The 19,496-nt window shown below is 33.9% G+C and overlaps 2 protein-coding genes across 2 annotated transcripts; both read right to left on the bottom strand.

The window, feature by feature from the left end:
- Positions 1–10,442: 10,442 nt before the first annotated feature.
- LOC136068009 (putative RING-H2 finger protein ATL69) lies at positions 10,443–17,436 on the bottom strand. Its single transcript, XM_065774600.1, has 3 exons — positions 17,038–17,436; positions 10,634–10,871; positions 10,443–10,555 (listed from the first exon to the last, which is right to left on the bottom strand). Exons 1-3 carry the CDS (start codon positions 17,434–17,436, stop codon positions 10,443–10,445), a joined length of 750 nt encoding a protein of 249 aa, XP_065630672.1.
- A 1,341-nt stretch (positions 17,437–18,777) lies between these two features.
- Positions 18,778–19,074, bottom strand: LOC136068010 (RING-H2 finger protein ATL70-like). The gene has a single exon (XM_065774601.1). It carries the CDS (start codon positions 19,072–19,074, stop codon positions 18,778–18,780), a length of 297 nt encoding a protein of 98 aa, XP_065630673.1.
- Positions 19,075–19,496: the final 422 nt, after the last annotated feature.

Raw genomic sequence — 19,496 nt, forward strand, 5'->3', positions numbered from 1 at the left:
GAATTAAAATTTTTTTTTTTCTTAAACCTCGACAGATAGCTATCTGTTGAGCTGCTGTTGAGCTTTAATGACAGGCACTTCCTTGGCTTGAATCTTAGACAAACTTGCATGGCTTTAACACTTGATTTTGAAACAAGATTTCTTGAAGTATTAAACACATCCTAGACCTACACACATATAAGTAAAGTGCGTTTTGTCAAAGGATTAGCCAATTACATAAAATAGTGACATATGTTCCTAACAAGTGAATCACATATGTCCTAATATTCTCTCCCTTTGGCAATCCGTGACAAAAACATAACAAACAAATGAGATATGAGAGAAGTCATAAATCACTCAACTCATATTCATTTGTTGAATATAATAAAATCTATCATAACACAAACTCTTGAAAAACTTTGCAAGAAGAGAATTTATGGCAAGTAGACTTTGACAACATGTATTTCTGAAACACTTTAAACAAAACTCATCAAGGCATCTTTGTGTAAACAGAAATAATAGATTGCATACAAGAAATAAAAAGCATGTGCATAAAGAGAGGAAAGAAACAACACATGTAAGGGTAGGTGAAAGAAACATACATCAACATATAAAGAAAATAAGTACAATGTATGTCAATAATGGTCACAAGACCCATGTACAAGATATAAATGTATCTAAAATGGAGAAAAGAAAAAGATACAAATAATCCTCACTACATCCCTCAAATATCAACACTCCCTCTAACAAAATGGTCCTATACTAACTCTCCCTCTAAGTACTCTCATATCCAAAACTACTTCCCCATTTTGTCATGAGTGACAAAGGATAAGAGTATCAAGTACACATCTCATCTGTACCGGAAGAGCTAGCATCTCCATCATCATCATCCTCAGAAGCAGTAGCATCATCATCACCATTGTCCTCATCCTTAGAAGCCTCTAGAGAAGGTGGAGGAGAAGTCTAAAAAATGAAGCCACCCATGATTGCCTGCTGTCGTGCAATATGGCCGACACGAATGTTCACTTGATACAACTCAGTAGAGAGTGTATCAAGGCGAGCATCCATGCACTGAAGTTGCATCATGATGTCTTCGAGAGTCACATTACTCATAGAAGAGGAGGGAGTAGATGTGGATGGAGCCAAACGGGAGGGAGGAGCTGTTGACCTAGACTGCCTCAACCTAAACTGCGCCTTTCTCCATTTAACGGTAGTGTATTCTATGGCACACATGTAAGAAAAGTGGTCGAACGTTGGAAAGGGAATAGAAAAGTGGCGTAAGATCCTCGTGATAGCCGAAGGGAAGATGAGCTTATCACGGGACGCCGAATCCCTATAAACATCTATGATAGAAAGAATAAAGTGAGAAGGAAAATTGTGAACGTCGCTTAAATAGGAACCTCATAAATCTTGATCGATCGGGATGTGTCGAGATATAAAAGCTTGTCCTAGCTATCGAGACATCTACTGAGCATCTATCAAGGAACAATTCAATAGAAAAGTTTATAAGGAAGCTCGATCGATCCACCTAGCTATCGAGAAGCTTATTAAGGGTACATAAATTTTGTCAATCAATCCACCTAACTGTCGAAAGGTATCAAGATTGCGATAAAAATAAGCTAAAGATCTTGATAGATAAGCTAGGTGTCAAGGAGGTGTCGAGCAGCTGTCAAGATTGCTTAAAAACAGTTTTTCAAGAAGGGAAAAACACATATATGAATGCAATCAAGTATGCAACTCAACCAAGGATCCAATCAACATTTTAAACTTTCAAAATCATTTCTCAACAACAATTTTAAGCACATAGATCCCAAAAACACACACACACACACACACACACACACACTAAACAAGTTTAACTAATTTTATATTTTAAAAACAAGTCAAGATAGTTTAATGAGCATACATTAACACATGTAAACCTTGTGATGACCAAATTATGTTGTACCTACACATGTATCAAGAGTAGCAAAGAATATTGCGTGTAGTGTGTGAAAAACATCGCAATATTACATAAGTGTATATATGCTATTACAATTTGAGATATGAGAAAATCACTTTAATTCACATGCAATCATAACTATTTGATGTGAACTATCACCTTCGAGGTACATCCTATAACTCCCACATCTCCTAGAATACACGCTTGCAATCATATATAAAGCATTTTTATTCTTTTTCCTTTTTATTTTTCTTTGCATATTTTTCTTTTTAAGCAAATCATGCATGGGCATATAAGAGAAAAAAAAAGAAATACCCAATGATGTTAAGCTTTTGACATTCCAATTTTGCTATGCCGAAGCACGCAAATGTCATTTCATGATTGGCAGGCAATATTGGTAAGATGGTTATTTATGCATTTCTCTTAGGATTTTCTAGTCCTTCCTGTCAAAAAGAGTGATACGAGTGTTAAGTACAAGAGATCACTTAAACTTACTTATCACAAACACGAGCCACAAAGCTCACTTGCTTAGTTGTACATAGGGATGCTCATCTAAGTTACAAAAGATACAAAGTTTAGAAAACGTTGTTTCAGTGGTCATTCAAGGTATACAAGTACCAATGTACACATACACACACTGTTTTTATATATTTCTAATTTTTCAATTTTTTTTATTATTTTTTTTTAATTTCAAAAAAAAATAAACAAAACTGAAAACAAACAAAAACATATTAATCAAAGCAAAGCATAAAAACTAGACTGACTTAAAACAATAAAGCAAAACACATAAGTAATACAATAAAAAACTAGAAGGGAGAGAGAGAGAGAGTGACAAAATCACTTGGAGCCCTTTCTTTCCACACCTTGGAAGAACCTTTTCGTCTAGCAAACCCTTAATTCGGTGGTGAGGGAGAAGAATTGAAACCGTTCAAGTTCGAAAGGAACATGAGGGCTTTGAGAAGATCTCCAAGAGGGGCAAAAGAGAATGGAAACTAATTTTGGTTTCCCGATGCGATCATGCCGTTGCTTTATTAAGTTGCTAGCCACTTATAGCAATTAGATCGAGAATGACCAGCTGCTCCATAGTGATGACAGAGATACTGGTTCTTTTATTTAGGTTTTCGAGAGTTAGCCTTCTTAGCCCTAGGGTTTTTAGCTTCTTTCTTATCTTGCTTAGGGGGTACTCCTAAGATAGATTTGCCCTTCTCTATGTTCTCACTAGCTAAATCAGTTTTGACATTAGTGTTCTCTATTTTTTTTTAGACCCCTTAAAACACAATCATATAATCATATCAATGTAAAGTGCGAAATATAAAGAACTTAAAGATATGATGAACCAGAAAAACCAAACCAGTAAAAAACCTGTGAAGGATTTAACCTAGCTATCCTCAAGGTAAAACTGAATCCACTATGAAAGAATCGAAGTTTTACAATAATAACTTAGACCACTAACATCTTATTGCTACCTCATGTAGAAAACTTACTGACATGACCACGTGCAAGCTCTGAGACCAAGGACTCCTTCTTTCTTTGATTCTCCAACAAGTATAAGCACTCCCGCTTGTGTATCTTTAAGCTCTTTAGTGCAGCAACTAAATGATTATTAAGCTCTTAATGAAATCTCCTTCTTGATAATCCTAAGCATGTGTGAAGGCAACCACCTCTCAGATCTCACAAGAGATTCACACACACAGCAAATAGAGCAACCTCTAAAACATGGCTAGGGTTTTCCTTTTATACCTAGGGAAAAACATAAAACCCTACACGTTACATAGACTTAGGGCTGAGTTGAAAATTCTGCAGAAAAAACAATCTGCACACTTAACAGTTAACTCGATTCCATCTTTACATAAAACACATACTTTGAGTAAGTCTAAAACACAACTAACAACCTGTTTTGATCATGGTTTGCCAACAATATAAATTAGAGTTTTAATACAATAGTTCCTAAGTACTTAGAACCTAACAAACTCTCCATTTAGTAATTTGTGACAAAACACAAACACAATGCTTAAAGTTACAAGTAAAAGCCATTTACAAAAATAATGCCCATTATGAAATAATCCAACCTAACTACTATCCATCAGTTGCAAGTGTAGATAGTAGCACAACTAAATCAACCTGTATATTTCCTGAAATACTAAATCACGTATAGAAAATACAAGTAAAACAAAAATAAATTCTTGACTTCACAAAACACAAAACAAAGACATATATCATGAATAACTCATAAATGTAAATCAATGAGCAGTGAAACGAGAAAAATTTATAACAATGTATCTCCCCCTAAGATGAACAGCCCAAAAACAATACAGCAAAAGCTAAAAAGAATACATACACAGTGAAGCACCTAGATACAATTTAAACTCCACAAGCTCCATCAAACAAAAATCTCCCCCTAAGTACAAAAAAAACTTTATAAGAGTTCGAATGTACACCCCCTTTTTGTGACGGAATGCCAAAGGGCAATCAGAATCCATCATCAAAAGGAGGTGGCGAAGGTAAACATCGAAGATGCACCAAATCTACTCGCAAAGCATGGAGCTCATCAGGCATGTCCACCAAAATATGACCATGAGCCGTCTGAACGGTCATGACAGTCTCCAAAGTACAATGAATGTCAAAGTCATCTGAAGTAGATCGCAGAGGAACAGTAACAGCAGCAGCACCAATAGGATTAGCAGACGCCTCACCAGAAGTAGTACCTGTAGAAGAAGGAGGGGGTGTGGTACCAGAAGGCTCAACACAAGGGCGTTTAGAGCTCTCTCTCATATGAGCAGCCTTCTGCTTAAGAAAAGAGGCACTTATGGGAGCAACTATGTGTACGGGCTTAGAAGCGGGGAAGTCGTCTAAACCTAAAGCAACAAAATCCTATGAATGAAAACAGGATCAAAAAGAGCACGAGCGGTAAAGGAACTGCTATAAACTTCATTCAAAGAACGAATAAACAAATGAGGAAAACTAATTAGAGCATTCGTAACAAGAGCATACAAAAATGCACATCGCTCCAAAGGAATGGTGTGCAGATTAGTGATAGACCACAAGGAATGATACGCTATCCTAAAGAAAAGATAGTGTAACTCGGTAAGCTCAGCAGTGGTGATCTGAGGATCAGAACACCACTGGATGGAAAACCCAGTGATGTGAGACATGATGTTGTCCAAGGGAGGGGACTCATCATAGGGATAGACTGGGTGCTAGTCCAACGTTATCCTAAGAGCATCAGCCACGACTCTAGGAGTAATGGTGAACTTTACACCTCGTATCCAACTCTTTACTAAAGTGTTGGAATCATAGACACGAATAGAGAGGTTCGAGTAGAACTCTCTAATCAGGGTAGCTAGTGGTGGAGGACCAATATCCAATAATGGTAGCCAGCCCTTACGCCCAAAATTAAACCTAATGGCTGGATCAAGCTCATTTAACAATACTTTCCACTCAGACCAAATCTTTCTCTTAAGGTTTAAAGACTCATAAAGCTCTCGGTTTTTCTCACTCAAAAACAAATCACTCAAGGGGTAAGGAGCAGAAGAAGAGGAGGATGTCTTGTGGGCCCTAGTCTTCCTAGGAGTCAAGGAAGTGACTCTCATCAAAGCTGGGAGATGGAGTCGGTGGACTGGCTCTGACCCATAAGGCTGTTGGCTTACTTGTGATGCGCGTGGCGATACAAGTACTGGGTTTGTGGGCAGCAGACTCCGCGGGAGTCGGGGGCAAGACAATCTACCTTTAGCTAGGAGCCTATTTTCCTTCTGCCCAGCTCCCGAAAACGACGTTCAACTTGCATGTGTTAAGCATATAGCTAGCGTTCCTTCTGAGCCAGGATCAAACTCTTCTTTTGAGTATGATTTGGCCCCACAGTGGTAGCTTCGGTTTTCGGTAGCAAGTAATCAGGTATGTGTAAAGCAAATCCGTCCTGTCCTGCATATAAGGTTGGGCTTTGTGGCTCATTTGACGACTCAGTACATGGATGTCACGAGTCCATTGGCATAGAATATGGAATCTTTTCTACGTAAGCTAGTTGTGCAAAGTTTGTTTGTTCAGACAAGCAATGTGATTTGGGGAGATTTTGTGAACAAGTTCAATGTAAGTTTAGAATCACAAAATTGGCTTGAGCATAGAGTTTAGAACAAAAACCCCAAAATTTTGAAAAACCACTTGTTCAATTTGTACCAAATTGACCAATTGATCAACAAACAAGATAGAAAACAGTTTATTGTGATCAAATTAATCAATCTAACAAGCCAATTTCATTAATTAAACTCAATTTGAACAAAATCCCCAATTCGGGTATATTCAAGCCCTAGAAATTCCAATTTCTCACAAGACATCAAATTGATCAAATTAAACACCATAGATCATGTTTATAACATCTCCCAACAAAAACCCATTGATCAATTTCGAGAAATATGGTTTGAATCATCAAAAATCCCAATTATGCATAGGTTCGAAATTTTCATTAAAAATGCATGAAACTTGAAAATAAAAGCAAAAGGAGGGGCAATATGGTCTTACTGGCCTTTGGAGAGAAAAACCTTGCAAAAGGAAAGGAGGAAAAAGACAAAAAATTTTATTTAAGCCTTGACCGAGTCGTATGGAGAGAGAGTGTTTGAAAAACTTTTTGAAAAGTAAGTTGAACACGTCAAATTCATCTTTTTAAAAAACTCTCTATACGATTTTCAATTGATCAAAATTTAGGTTTGATCGATCAAAAATGCTTCGATTGATCCAGTATCAAACGAGCATCGATCGAAATAGACAGAGGCTGACCAAATATTTTAATCGCAATTTCGATTGATTGAGGAACAAATTCAATCGATCGAAATTCTGGAAAAAGCAAATTTTTGAAAAAAAATATTTTTGTGCAAAAACTCCTCAAAGCATTGAATTTTAAAAATAAAATGTATGAGTATGAGATGAAATGTGTTTCAAAAGCACAAGTTTTAAACCTAGTTTTCCCAAAATTAAAATTTTCAATCCATTCTTTTAAATTCTCAAGCATCAAATATGTTTTGTATAAACTCAAGGAATTTTCAAACTTGGTTGGTCAAACCAAAGATACACACAATAACATGTACAAAGTTTAGCAAAGAGTAATTTGTGTAGTGTGTGCAACTAGTAAAAGTTTGAGATACATGTGAGGTGATATGTGAATAGAAATCAAACACAAAGTCTACAAAATTTATCACATAGAATTTGAAAGAGACTATCACCTGAAGAGTTACATCATATAACTCCCACATCACCTAGATCATAAGCTTGCAATCATGTAAGTTTCTTGATTTGCCTCATTTGTACACACCAATTTTAATTGAGCAGAAACTTATTAAAATAGCTGGGATAATGTACACATTAATTTTAGTTATTTGATTTAACTTTAAGTCCAATAATGTACATATCAATTTTAAGCATTTAAACCGAGACTACCCTTATATTCTTTTTGTGCATGTGCTACACTTTTTTCGAGCACAAATTCTTATGATATGCACTAAGGTGTTCATGATTAGCTAGTGAACAGTGGTGAAATAGTTATTTATGTATTTTTCAAACGGTTCAAGTCCAACAGTCAAAGATATATTACTTCAAGATCTAGACAAAGTGATCAAAAACTATAAACATCTTTCCCACACAACATGCACTACAAAACTTCAACTAGTAAAGTGCAATAAATAAGCTCATTTAAACTAAACAAGGTGCAAAGACAAGTTATATGAAAATAAATTGGCCAACCTTGTTTTCAAAACCAAGAAAATAAATGCAAAACACAATTTGCTTCCCTTTTTCTCCTTTTTTTTGAAAAGAAGAAACAAAAATAGTCCTAGAATGAAATGCATGAATGTTATGCAATGCAAGTCCTAGAAATAAAAAGAAAACAAAAACCAAAGAGCAATGGTCACAAAGAGTAGAGCAATGAAGCACAAGGACCATGTTAGAAAGATTCAATTAGATCGAGCTTTTTGCATCCAAAAATTTTTAGATGCACCACGAGCATTGGAGTTCTTATTCAAATTAGAGTGATTTCTAACTCCAAGATTGGAATAAAGGTTGAGAGCCTTTACCAATTCCCCAATAAGTATCATAGGATCTTGTGCTTGAGGCACAAACACTTTTGGCTTATTTGCTCGCTTAGCAGCTTGCAACTTAAAACAGTTTGGACGAATATGCCCAGACTTTCCACAAAAATGACAAACCCAAACAGGCTTACCACACACCTCGTCCTTAGAAAGGATAGATCCCTTAGGTTTAGACTCTTTCAGATCAACTCTAATCTTACTAGGAGTAATGACCTCTACAGGTTTAATAGTCTCACTCACAGGGGGTTCGGAGGAAGAAGAAGGAGCAAAGTTTGTTAGAGGGAGACTTTTGAACACTCAGCATGTGATCAAGTTTGGAGCTTGCAGACTTAATAGATTATTCTCTAGCAGCAGATAGTTCAAATTCCAAATTCTTAACTTTATCAAGCAAAAGCATATTCTTAGTTTTCACACTGTTCAAAAGTTCATTAGCATTAAACAGTTTCACAAGAAAATTTTTCTTATCAAGCTCAAGAAATGCAATTTTCTTCAAGCCAAGATCAACATTCATAGCATCATTTGCAGGAACTTTGCAAAGTTTATTGTAGGCTTCTTAAAGATCTGCATTCTCAGAGAGTTTCCCATCAGAAGGGTTCTCTTCAACAGACATGCTTTCATTGACTACAACAGTAGCAGTGAAAGCAATAAAGTTTTCATACTCGTTAGAACCAAACTCATCATCGGAAACTTCATTATCACTAAGGATTACAACCATAGCCTTACCCTTAGACCTCAAGTATGTAGGACATTCAGATTTCATGTGACCATACCCTTGACATCAAAAACATTGAGGACCCATAGAATTATTAGAAGATTGACCTACTTTTTCTTTAGGTTTTTCAGTGTTGTTAACCTTCGTGGGATCATTCGTTCTAAAATTTCTAGGTTTAGCAGTGTTCTTATCTTTTGCCATTCTGTTGTTATTTCTAAGGAAATTTCTAAAGTTCTTGGCAAAGTAAGCAATCTTTATAACAGATAGCTCATCATCAAATCCACCAACCTCAACATCATCAACTGACTTAATAGCCATTGATTTGGATTTGCTAGTTTTGGGTAGGTCCAACTCATAGGACTGAAGAGATCCTACAAGTTCATCAACAAGGATGGAGTCCACATCCTTACTCTCAGTGATGGCAGTCACCTTAGGTCTAAAGTCTTCAGACATCCTAATGCTCTTAAATCTAGATGTTAATTGCTACAACTTATTAATTTTGACAGCCTTTGTGCCTTCGTGCACAATTTAGAGGATATTCCAAGCAGTGTGAGTAACCTCAACATTAGAGATTCTCTTAAATTCCTCCATAGAAACAACGTTAAAGATAGAATTCATAGTTTTGCTATTGAACGCAGCTACTTCTTTTTGAGAAGTTTGCCACTTTCTAATAGGAGTAGTGGGCTTCTTCCATCTGTACTCAATGGAGTTCAAGACTCTCTCATCAATAGATTTGTAGAATGCTTTCATCCTTACTTTCCAATAAACATAATTATTTCCATCAAAGTGAGGAGGAATAACTAGAGAGTGTCCATGTTCCATGACAACAGGGGTCAAGGATTAGCTCAGAGATCAAAAGATCTACAATAAGAGAGCTACCCACTCTGATACCATTTGTTAGAACCCTTAAAACACAATCATATAATCATAACAATGTAAAGTGTGGAATATAAAGAACACAAAGATATGATGAACCAAGAAAACCAAACCGGTAAAAAACCTGGGGAGGATTTAACCTAGCTATCCTCAAGGTAAAACTGAGTCCACTATGAAAGAATCGAAGTTTCACAATAGCGACTTAGACCACTAACATCCTATTACTACCTCATGTAGAAAACTTACTAACACAGCCACGTGCAAGCTCCAAGACCACGGACTCCTTATTTCTTGGATTCTTTAGCAAGTACAAGCACTCCCGTTTGCGTATCTTTAAGCTGTTTAGTGCAACAACTGAATGATCATTAAGCTCTCAATAAAATCTCCTTCTTGATAATCCTAAGCATGTGTGAAGGCAACCACCTCTCAGATCTCACAAGAGATTCACATACACAGCAAATAAAGCAACCTCTAAAATGTGTCTAGGGTTTCCCTTTTATACCTAGGGAAAAACATAAAACCCTACACGTCATATGGGTTTAGGGCTGAGTTGGAAATTCTGCAGAAAAAATAATCTGCACAACTTTCGATCAATCAAGTTAGTTAGAATTGCACACTTAATTCTGCATTTAACTCGATTCCAACTTACATAAAAAAACCATAGTTTGAGCAAGTCTAAAACACGACTAACAACCTGTTTTGATCATGGTTTGCCAACAATTCAAATTAGAGTTCTAATACAATAGTTCATAAGTACTTAGAACCTAAAATTCTCAATTTCAACATTATTAGCAAGAGGAGCAAAAACCGAAGAACTAGTAGAAGTAATACTAGGAGAAGAGAAATCGTACCCTAAATTGGTTCAATCGGAAGCAGATTTTTGAAGACTGAGCATTTCATCGAGCTCAACACTTGAAGTCCTTTTCAGCTGAGCTCTGACTTGGAACAGTTCTGCCTCAAGCTTCTTGATCTTCTCTGCCAAGAAGTTATTCTCAAATCTTAGTGCTCCAATAGTTTGATTGGCTTCATCAAACTTTGTGGAAAGCTCTTCACGCTCAAGCTCCACATCACTAAGCTTCTTGGTGGTCAACCTATACAATTTCTCGTCCTTTTCTAAGAGCTTGTATAACTTTGCATAGGCTATATGGATGTCATCTTGTTCATCCATCTTCTCAAACTTGGACTCTACCAATTCTTCTTCTTCATCCACATCTTCAACAATCCCCTCAGTAGGATTGACAGTGGTAGTGAAGGCATTTAGGATTCCGTCATTCTCATTGTCGAAATCATCCTTAGGCTCAAGAAAAATAGATATAAAGATTCAAAATAAAAATTCTAAAGTAGATATGAGTGATCCAATTCCAAATTCATTGTTCTAGATCGTTCCATTTTTTTTTCCGGTTAAATTCATTTTATTTTTCCTTTTAAAAAATCATTCAATTTTTTAATGTTTTGAGGTAGTTTTTTATTACATGAATGTGGTTTTTTAAAATAAAAATAAAAATATTTTATTATTATTTTGATAGTCATGTAGATTTGAAATGTACCAATTGTACAATCCATAAAAATCAAATTAGCTGTAACCCCAAAATGTAGGATTGAAATAATATTATCTCCTTCTTTCTAACCATGTTATTCACTTATTATTCTCTCTTTTTTATGGAACTTCGTTATTCTTGATTCTTTTCTCGCTTATGTAGAAAGTGCAGCATCATTCTCTCTTTGTTAAACATAATTTGTTGTAGGAGCGTGCAAAATATTCGTTTGACCCGCCAACCCGCCTGACCTGCAACTGACCCGCCCGTTCTATGTGGGTCATTAAGTTAGGAGGTTTAGGTTGGGCGAGTTAGACGCCCAAAATAGCGAATTGGGTTGGATAACGGATTGAAACATTGTCAACCCGTTACAACTCGGTCCACCCATTTAATTATACATACATATATATAAGTTCAAATTGAACAACCGTATATTCTATATGTAAAGTTAATCAATTCACCTAATCAATTTTTTTAGTTAATCAATAATTAATTCCTTATACAAAATATAAAAAGTAAACATTGAAACCCTAAAATCATTTCAACTATATACTACATACACTATGTATTTAGCTTTCACCTTCTACCACTTCCTCTCCCTCCCTCTTTCATGTTGTTTTGTTCCTCAACCTTTTTGAAACCTCTTTTTTTCTTTTTCTTTTTCTTTTTTAATTCCTTCAATTCTTCACATTCCATCAAATGTGTGCTCTCCTAGACAACCACAAGGGTAGTTGTTTTTATGTCTTATAATGCTTAATGTTTGTATCTATATTTTTATTGATTATGTTGTTTGTCTTTTTTGATTTGGGTCCCATATATTCTTGAAAAATATTGAGACCATGCATACCATTTTGAAGTTTATGTGTTATGTTGGTATGTTATTATTTTGAATCCCTGATGTGGCTTTGGAAATGTTAAGACTTTGAGTTTGTTAATTCAATTTTCCTCAGTTGTAAGGCAACAACCTACTGTTTTTCCTTTTTTTTTTCTTTTTCTTTTTCCTTTCTTTGTGGAGACAAGGTCTATTAGAGATGATACATCTCTTTTTTATTGACCCTATGTTTGTGTTGGAATTGAGATTATTCAATAAAATCTACCTTTAATTTTTTGTGTGCATTAGTTATATTTTGAGATTATGCAACAATAAATTGCAGATTGTCATAATTTTTTTTAAAATAACATTGTTAATTCCAACCCACACAACTTGCCTAACCCGTCAAGTTGAAACCTCCAAAATTTGTAACAAATCTACCAAATTTCAACTTTGGTGGGTTAGTGATAGATTGAAAATTTCCCAACCTATTGGAGGCGGATTTGATAGAAATATTGCCTTTTACCTACCCAATCCGACCCACACACACCCCTAATCTGTTGTACTGTTTTAGTTCTTATTTTATATTATACATATCGGAAACAGTTGACAAGGAATATCATTCAATCTTTGTATTCATCACTCAACAACAACAACAACAACAACAACAACCAAAAAAAAAAAAAAGAAAAAAAAAAACTTTTTATGCCTTATTTTTAAGAAGAGAAGATATGTAGTTAGAATAAGCTTCATTTAATTTTAAATAACCTGTGAATATTTTAGAATATCTTTTTGCTAGAACGTTATTTGATTCAAACAAAAAAAGCTAACTAAGCTGCCATGCTTGCTTTGAGCATTCATAGATACCATATAAATACTTGATTTAATTATATATATATATATATATACATATATATATATGTATATATATATATAAAACTTGTATATTCAATTACCGATGACTTATTCAATTTTACATGAAAGATAGCATCTCAACAAAACTTATTATATTTAAACCTTTGAAGGAAAAAAATATGAATTTAAGTTTTCAGTCAAATAATAAACACATAATCTGAGTTATGACTTGAAGAATACTCTTTCTAGCTTTATTCTTTCTTTTTGTTGTGGACCAATATGTTGTTGGTTAGATAACACCTCGATAAGACTCTAATTGAAAAGTTAATATAATATAGGGTCATGTTAATAGATACTCTTAGAACAATTATTAATAAACCATTCTAGGAAAGTTTTTATAGCACTTTTATCAGAAATTGAAAAAGTTATCAAAACATTAATTAATTACTTATTTTCTGTTTTTATAAAAACTTTCCTAAAATAGTTCATTAACAAATGCCCTTAACTTTTCCCTATAACATATAAAGATATCAATTGATCAAAAAGGTTTTAAGCCTACAAGTTTGGACCTAACCATATTAAATTAACTATTCTCTCTTATTATTCTTATTTAATGTTGGACTTTACTCAGGGGTGACTGTACGTTATCTTTAGGAGGTTCAAATGAACCCCCTAGCTTGAAAATTAAAAAAAAAAAAAAATTATATATATGAAGAGATGGGTTCAAGTTACAACTAGTGTAACTCTACAAGAGTTACACCCTTTATATACCATAGATTCTTACTAAATCTAAGGGTGAGAAAAACACCCTCTCATGTCATTAATGTAGAGTATTAATTTTCCAAATTAGCTACTTTTACTTAAATTCCTCACATTTAATGCCTCACGCTAATCAATCATCTTCCCTCTCCTCCCATACTGATAGAGTGGTATTACCCTTTAATTTTTTTTCTCTCCTCATCTATGTCCATTTTTGTTAAAAACAAGTTAAAATTCATGTAAAGTCATAGAAGTGAGTAGGGTCAGAATATTGGGTTTTGAAATTTTGGACACTGTTAGTTCTAGTTTTTATTTAGTCTGTTTATTTATTTATTTCTTATTTTGGTGGATTTGAAATCTAACTAGCAAGTTACCCATGGCGCTACCAATACAATAAAAATGAAAATGAAGATTAGATTTGGAATTGGAACTAGAAGATCAAAATGAAAATGGACATATATGGTTTTAGGTTTTGACAAAGGATGTAAGAAAAAAAAATGGAGAAAAAAAGGGGGGAGGGAAATTTATTTAGGTGGATTGGTAGAGGAGAATATTAATATAAAGAGAGCATTGAAGTGGTGGGTCACTGCAAGATTCTTCGAAGCATCTGATACATTTTAGCTAACAATAACAATGAATGACTCATGACGGAAAGAGGAGGCTATCTTTCTTGAACTGGGCTCGTAATTTCTCTTATGTTTCTTCCAATTTAATTCTTAACAAATGGTTTTGCTATGCTGTTTTATTTCTTGTTTTGTTGTTGTGGATGAGAACCAATTAGCTGTTAAAACTATCTACGAACAATCATGGAACATCATTTTTCTCAAAGGGCTTCCTTAGTTCCTTTACTTGAATCATCCAGCATGAGTTCTTAGGAATTAGAATGGGGTAATTAGGCATTGCTGAGTGTTATTTTTTTATTTTATTTTTTTTTTCCTGCTGGTGACCTAGCGGTGGAGGAGATAGAGAGAGAAACGTGCAAAGAGAAAAAGAGAGAGACGTACAGTGGAGAGAAAAAAAGTCAAATGTATAAATTTTTTTGGGGTTTAGAAATAAGTATGGAATATATTAATTAAATAAACAAAAATAAATGAGATTGATTAGAATACTAGCATTAATAAGAGGGTTTTTTTTTTTTTTTTTCGTTCGTTGGATCTACTTAAATGAAATGGTTTAAAAAATGTGTAACTTGAACTTACCTCATATATAAAATATTTATTTCAGTAGTTTGATTTTTACACTTAAAAGTATTTTTGCACCCCATGATCACATCCCAATTCAAAACCAAATAACAACACAAATCAACCCATTTCAAAACCAAAATCTAAATAGAATAGTCTCACTTTCCCTCTCTGATTTGATTTCTAATCTCATTCTCATCTCATCTCTTTTTCTTTTTCTTTTTTTAACTATCTAAATTAGTATCTCTCTTTATTATAAATTTATATTATGTACATGTGTGATACTGATTGTATAAGTTATTTATTTTGTCATAATATTATTTATGTGAATTATGATGTGTGTGAATGTGTACATGTATATTATGAATATAATATAACTTTATATAATTTAATAATAAGAAAATACAGAGACTTTGTTACATGTGTGTATATTGTTAAAAAAGTAAATGATGTTTCAATTAGTTGATTGGTTAAGTAGACTCTTAGTATATTATTTATATATAAATGAATGTGGCTATTTGGGTCTATAATTAATACAATGCCAATGGGTTTAGTTTTGTTATTTAATTAAAAATATATTTTTTTATTAAAAAAACAATGAAATATTTTTAATAAAAAACAATGAAAAATAGGAAATAACAATTGAATAAAAGTAAAATTGATATACAAACTTAAGAAAATAAAAATGTTCACACTTATCCACATTGATAATAGATAATGACAATTGATAATGAACTATTGTGTAACTATTTTTAGAATATGAAAATGCTTGAAAGGAAATTGTAAAACTTCATATATTTCTTCTCAAGAAAAAAAAAAATTCATGTATTTGCATATTTTTTTTAATACCACACCAATAAACTTTTCACAAGCATGAGGAAGAGAAATTTTCAAAGGCTACTATCAAGAACCAAATTTGAAGCTTATCATTTTTTATAGGTAGAAATACAGGAAATCCAACTTACTTTGATAAGTTTTGGAGAATAATTGTTCGGAAGTAAGAGTAATAAAAGCAAACAAAATCGTACAAAACAAAGTATGAATCCGTACCAAATATATTCCTAATTATAAACAAAATTGTTACAACTTTGACATAATTGACTATGAGTGATAAAAAGAAAGTATAATACCTACGAAAAATAAGACATATCTATTTTTAAGTTCAAGAAGCAAAACATACTTGTTTTTGAAAGATAATCTCAAATTTACAAAGAGTTCTTTAATTCACTTGATGATAGGTTTGAAATCCACTTGAAAGCTTATTACAATGGGTTTAGTTTTGTTATTTAATTAAAAATATATTTTTTTATTAAAAAAACAATGAAATATTTTTAATAAAAAACAATGAAAAATAGGAAATAACAATTGAATAAAAGTAAAATTGATATACAAACTTAAGAAAATAAAAATGTTCACACTTATCCACATTGATAATAGATAATGACAATTGATAATGAACTATTGTGTAACTATTTTTAGAATATGAAAATGCTTGAAAGGAAATTGTAAAACTTCATATATTTCTTCTCAAGAAAAAAAAAAATTCATGTATTTGCATATTTTTTTTAATACCACACCAATAAACTTTTCACAAGCATGAGGAAGAGAAATTTTCAAAGGCTACTATCAAGAACCAAATTTGAAGCTTATCATTTTTTATAGGTAGAAATACAGGAAATCCAACTTACTTTGATAAGTTTTGGAGAATAATTGTTCGGAAGTAAGAGTAATAAAAGCAAACAAAATCGTACAAAACAAAGTATGAATCCGTACCAAATATATTCCTAATTATAAACAAAATTGTTACAACTTTGACATAATTGACTATGAGTGATAAAAAGAAAGTATAATACCTACGAAAAATAAGACATATCTATTTTTAAGTTCAAGAAGCAAAACATACTTGTTTTTGAAAGATAATCTCAAATTTACAAAGAGTTCTTTAATTCACTTGATGATAGGTTTGAAATCCACTTGAAAGCTTATTAAAGTCTTTTTAAAACTTGATAAATAAGAAAATATGTTCTGAAACAGATCCTAATCGATACCTATCATAATAGAACTCTAATTTCGCTTATTAGGCACTATATGCACTTAAAAATAAGAAAATAATTACCCTAAAACTAAAATTCCAAAAAATGACAAAAAAAATTAACAATTAACAAAAGTCTAAAGGTAAATTCTGTCTTACATAAAAAATTAGTGTGAAAATTATTATTCACTACTCGTTGATCAAATTTACAAACTGTGGCAAATGGAATGGTAATAAAAGAGCTCTTCCATTTATCAGGATGTCACTTCCACTGAAGCCATCACCTCAGGAAGAGGCGAGTTTCGACACACCGGGCATGTAGCGTGCAGGCGTAGCCAGGAGTCGACACATTTAAGATGAAAGATATGACTACAATCGGGTAACAAGCGCAACACATCCGTGTCATTGTAATCAGCCAAGCATATTGAACAACAGGATGAGGTAGAGTTTCCCTGGTGGAGCTTGGCTTCGGCATAGAGGAGCTTTGGATATTGGCGTATAGTGGCTTCATCAATACCTGGATGAAAATTATTAATGGAGTGTACGGGGACAGTTCCGGCGGGCTGTTGGTGGTGATAGGCAGAAGTACGTTGCACGAGAAAGCAAATTGCAATCATGAGGAAGACAAAAAGGATGGTTCCTGTGAAAATGGTGAATCCGACGACATATCCAGCTCCAATCATGTTGATATTATCTAAGGCATCATTGGATTATGAGAGAGAGAGAGAGAGAGGGTGAGAGAATGAGTTCGGGAAATCGAGGAGGCTTTCGACTTGTTAAGAAGAAAAGGAAAGGTGGGCATGACTGGGGAGAGCTAGCATCCGTTGAGATTCTTTGGTGGGCTGCTATTATATATCATTATATCCAGTTTCTAGCTTGATGGTCAACTGTCAGGTTCCAATCCTCTAAAAAAACAAAAAATTACAAAGAAAAGAGAAATTTCTCTCCAATTACATTACTCAAACTATTGAGTAATAGTTTATACAACTGATAAAGAACCACACCAGGAAAAATCCAAGTAATATGTTAGACCAAGACCTGGGAAAGGATTGGGTCCATTGGGTTCTAGTTTGACCAAGTTGGGTTTTCATTAGAAACAAATTGAATTAAAGTTATTTGCCTTAATTTTATTACTCTTACTTCGGATGATCTATATATATATATATATATATTCAAGTTACACCGGTTGTATTTTTACTATGCTCTACCCCAGCTTAATCTTGAATTGACCAAAGTCCGACCACCCTATTGGGATAAATTTAAGTTCATATTGGGGATATTTGACTTCCCTTTAAAATGACTATTCATGGGCTCAATTCAGGTCTGAAACGAACAAGATATTGTAAAAATGATGAAAAAGTACAAAACATTTTGTCATTTTCCTTTTATTCAATAATCTTGATAAAATCAAATTTCATTTAATTTTAATCAAACGATTCCCCATTGGCTCAAATGAGGAGTTGATGGAAAGGTCACAACATGAATTTCAATTTACCATACTCAAATTACAAAAATTCCACTTCTAACAAACACATTTACAAAAACAAAGAAGTAGAAACCTTTAATAAAAATTAGTTTTTGATACTACTTTCCTAGCCATTTTACTTATCCAATATCAAAAATTGGGCCAAAGAGTGGATAGTTTTAGAAAATATATCAAGCTATTTCCTACAATATCTCATGTGAACCGAATGGAGTTCGGGAGAGTCAGGAAATAATGTCGCAAAAATAGGATAAATTGTGTGAAAACTGATGAGGCCGAAAATCTCACCAGTGAATTGCACGACGCGTGTACGCTCAAAGACAAGACCTGCACAGTGAAAAAGAAAAGGACCTCGCAGAGAGCACCGGTGTGGTGCCGGCCAAATACCCTCCGAAGGTCAAGTTAGAACTTCTTTCAACTCTAGAGTGCTAGAGAGGGGTTAATTATGCGTACCTCGGCCTATGAGGGTATTGGGGCTTTTATAGTAGTAAAGGGTGGACCTTTCTTCCTTGGAGTAGAAGTCTTTTCCTTATAGGAATCCTTAAGCGCGTAGATTGCGATTGTAATCAGCCAAGCATATTGAACAACAGGATGAGGTAGAGTTTCCCTGGTGGAGCTTGGCTTCGGCATAGAGGAGCTTTGGATATTGGCGTAGAGTGGCTTCATCAATACCTGGATGAAAATTATTAATGGAGTGTACGGGGACAGTTCCGGCGGGCTGTTGGTGGTGATAGGCAGAAGTACGTTGCACGAGAAAGCAAATTGCAATCATGAGGAAGACAAAAAGGATGGTTCCTGTGAAAATGGTGAATCCGACGACATATCCAGCTCCTATCATGTTGATGTTATCTAAGGCATCATTGGATTATGAGAGAGAGAGAGAGGGTGAGAGAATGAGTTCGGGAAATCGACGAGGCTTTCGACTTGTTAAGAAGAAAAGGAAAGGTGGGCATGACTGGGGAGAGCTAGCATCCGTTGAGATTCTTTGGTGGGCTGCTATTATATATCATTATATCCAGTTTCTAGCTTGATGGTCAACTGTCATGTTCCAATCCTCTAAAAAAACAAAAAATTACAAAGAAAAGAGAAATTTCTCTCCAATTACATTACTCAAACTATTGAGTAATAGTTTATACAACTGATAAGAACCACACCAGGAAAAATCCAAGTAATATGTTAGACCAAGACCTGGGAAAGGATTGGGTCCATTGGGTTCTAGTTTGACCAAGTTGGGTTTTCATTAGAAACAAATTGAATTAA

The sequence above is a fragment of the Quercus suber genome, unplaced genomic scaffold, assembly GCF_002906115.3.
Source record: "Quercus suber isolate HL8 unplaced genomic scaffold, Cork oak 2.0 scaffold_95, whole genome shotgun sequence".
In the NCBI taxonomy this organism is placed as follows: Eukaryota; Viridiplantae; Streptophyta; class Magnoliopsida; order Fagales; family Fagaceae; genus Quercus; species Quercus suber.

Coding starts and splice junctions, on each gene's coding strand:
- LOC136068009 (XM_065774600.1), bottom strand. CDS start 17,436: ATGATTGGAGCTGGATATGTCGTCGGATTCACCATTTTCACAGGAACC. Junction 10,872..17,037: donor GAAACTCGCCTCTTCCTGAG/GTGATGGCTTCA, acceptor CTTGAGCCTAAG/GATGATTTCGACAATGAGAA. Junction 10,556..10,633: donor TAGTGATGTGGAGCTTGAGC/GTGAAGAGCTTT, acceptor ACTTCTTGGCAG/AGAAGATCAAGAAGCTTGAG.
- LOC136068010 (XM_065774601.1), bottom strand. CDS start 19,074: ATGATAGGAGCTGGATATGTCGTCGGATTCACCATTTTCACAGGAACC.